We start from the raw sequence: 2,298 nt of genomic DNA, 5'->3' as shown, positions 1-2,298 counted from the left end.
ATGTATGTATGTATGTATATATAAATCCAAGAAAGTTAGGGGTTGTGAATCCAACCCAATAAGGGATAATATCTATCCAATATACTGCTGGAAGAATACTCAATTATTATTATACTAGTGTTTTTTACGGTTTTTATATTTTTATATTTTTATATTTATAACTTAACCTTATGAACTTTATAAAATCTCTGAAGAGGCCTAAAAAATCATCCATGTACCTCTATTTCATCTATTTCATCTATTAATTACTTCAGTCTACTAGAGTAATAAAGATAGACTGAGGTATGTCACATCTGAACGGAAACAGCTGTAAGATGTTATCCCATTTTCTGTTACTATATGTTATTATTTTTATAATTACTGGTATGACATAATGTATCACATGTATTTGTATATTGTTATTATTGTCCTTTTAGTAAACAAATAAACAAGTAAATTGACATAATACAATGTCTGCAAGTTGATGAATACCACCTATTAATCCCTTCCATTTTCTTGTTGCTATATATGTGTATATATTTCCATTTATAGATTCGGTCACAAAATATCATTACACTTCCTGAAGACACTTGCTACTGTATTTCTTGTATCTGTATCCTTGCTAAAATTATTGGCTGGTAATTTCGAAATATGTATTCTATATTTTCGTCTTTTTCATTTCATTGACATTCTCTCGCCTGATTCTTTTATTGCTTTGTTGCTGTTATAGTGGGGCTTAATGGAAATTTAATTAGTATTAGCATTTATATCCAGTTGGTTGTCGTTAACATCGAACATTCTGATTTGATAAACTGAAACAAATGACACCGCACTTTTAGTTCTCCATTGCCGACTTCATAAGGGCAAATCAGTTTGCTATTACGACATAATGAATACATCGTTCCTTCCACATACCACGCTTAATTACAAACACTCATCTATAATTAGGTCGAACTAATTGAGTAAAGAATGTATAACCTAATGATTGTTACGCGATTTAAACTGTCAGAAATTATACTATGCCGAGAAATTATGCATCTCTCTCTCTCTCTCTCTCTCTCTCTCTCTCTCCTCCACTCTACTCGTCCTTTCTTTGGTCTGAGTGTTTTATGTGTATATGCATATATATATATATATATATATATATCATAAATGAAGAATATATTGGAAATATAAGTAAAAAACGTATAACGTATACTGAGTGCACGAACGGACAGAAGACAGATACAGAAAGTCCCTAATTCTTTATCAATTATCGACCAGATGGTATTACTCAGTTTCATACCAGTAATGATAAGATTAAATTGCTTCCAATGCTGGCAGTCCTCGCAGAAGTTGCAGAGAGTACAAGGCCGAGAGCAAACAATACATGGATAGCAAGCGATACAGAAGTATATGTACGAAAGTGAATAAATCCAATTTAAGACGATGGACAAAGGACGGAGACAAAATAGATAAGAAACGGGCAAAATAGAGCCTCAGGGCTCCAAAAGCAGGAATGATGGGTAACGCTGAGAAGGCAATCGAGGGCAATCCTAATGGATTAGAAAAACAGCAAATCGCAAGATATGTACCAGTGGGACACAAAGAATTTAGGACCGGTCACCTACGGTCACGTGTCAACAACAAGCAGAGGAGAAAGCGGGCAAGAGAAAATTATATATATATATATAAACAAGATATAAGTTAGAGGTTATGCAACCATCTAAGGGATAGATGTATCCGTAGGCACTCCTGGTGTATTACTTCACTATGTATAGTCTTCGTTATAAGGTATACGGTAGTAGGTAATTTAAAGGTAAAACCGTGGTTTAATATATAGAGAGAAGATAAGAAACGGTCAACGGAATAAACAGACAAGTACTTACATTTTTTGTAATAGTGTAGACTCACGCTTACATTTAGAAAAATCATTATTTTTATGTTTTATATCATTATTCTGGTGTTTTATTTTCCGTTTCATTAAATGAACTTTTGATCTAAATACTAACTAAATCCCTTTTCATCTCTAACGTATCTTCTTCTTTCAGAGAGCAGTAAAGCGACGGAATACGCCATCCTCATTTTGTATACGTTAGCAACCGCTCAAGTGAGTGCTGCCTCCTGTGGTGATTTAATCTACACCTCAGAAATCTATCCTACACGCATACGGTAAAGAGTTATTGCTCATATATATATATATATATATATATATATATATATATTATATTTATTATATTATATTTATTATATTTATCTTATGATATTTACTTTACTTTATATTATACTCATTTATTGTACTTTTAATTATTAATTTTTCTATATGTGATAGTGGATTTT

The 2,298-nt window shown here is 32.0% G+C and overlaps 2 protein-coding genes across 3 annotated transcripts in view; one reads left to right on the top strand and one right to left on the bottom strand.

Annotated features, from left to right (window-relative positions):
* The window catches only part of LOC106869267 (solute carrier family 22 member 4), a 27,179-nt gene that overhangs the window by 1,416 nt on the left and 23,465 nt on the right, over positions 1-2,298 (bottom strand). The window lies entirely within an intron of this gene.
* The window catches only part of LOC106869297 (organic cation transporter protein), a 26,645-nt gene that overhangs the window by 21,127 nt on the left and 3,220 nt on the right, over positions 1-2,298 (top strand). The window contains exons 7-8 of the mRNA XM_014914974.2: positions 532-617; positions 2,010-2,130. Coding sequence (XP_014770460.2) covers positions 532-617; positions 2,010-2,130 — 207 coding nt within the window. The remainder of the gene's footprint in view (positions 1-531; positions 618-2,009; positions 2,131-2,298) is intronic.

Source organism: Octopus bimaculoides, chromosome 11 (genome assembly GCF_001194135.2).
Source record: "Octopus bimaculoides isolate UCB-OBI-ISO-001 chromosome 11, ASM119413v2, whole genome shotgun sequence".
Classification (NCBI taxonomy): domain Eukaryota; kingdom Metazoa; phylum Mollusca; class Cephalopoda; order Octopoda; family Octopodidae; genus Octopus; species Octopus bimaculoides.
The sequence above is the reverse complement of the archived record's forward strand: the minus strand, read 5'-3'. Positions and strand labels throughout refer to the sequence as shown.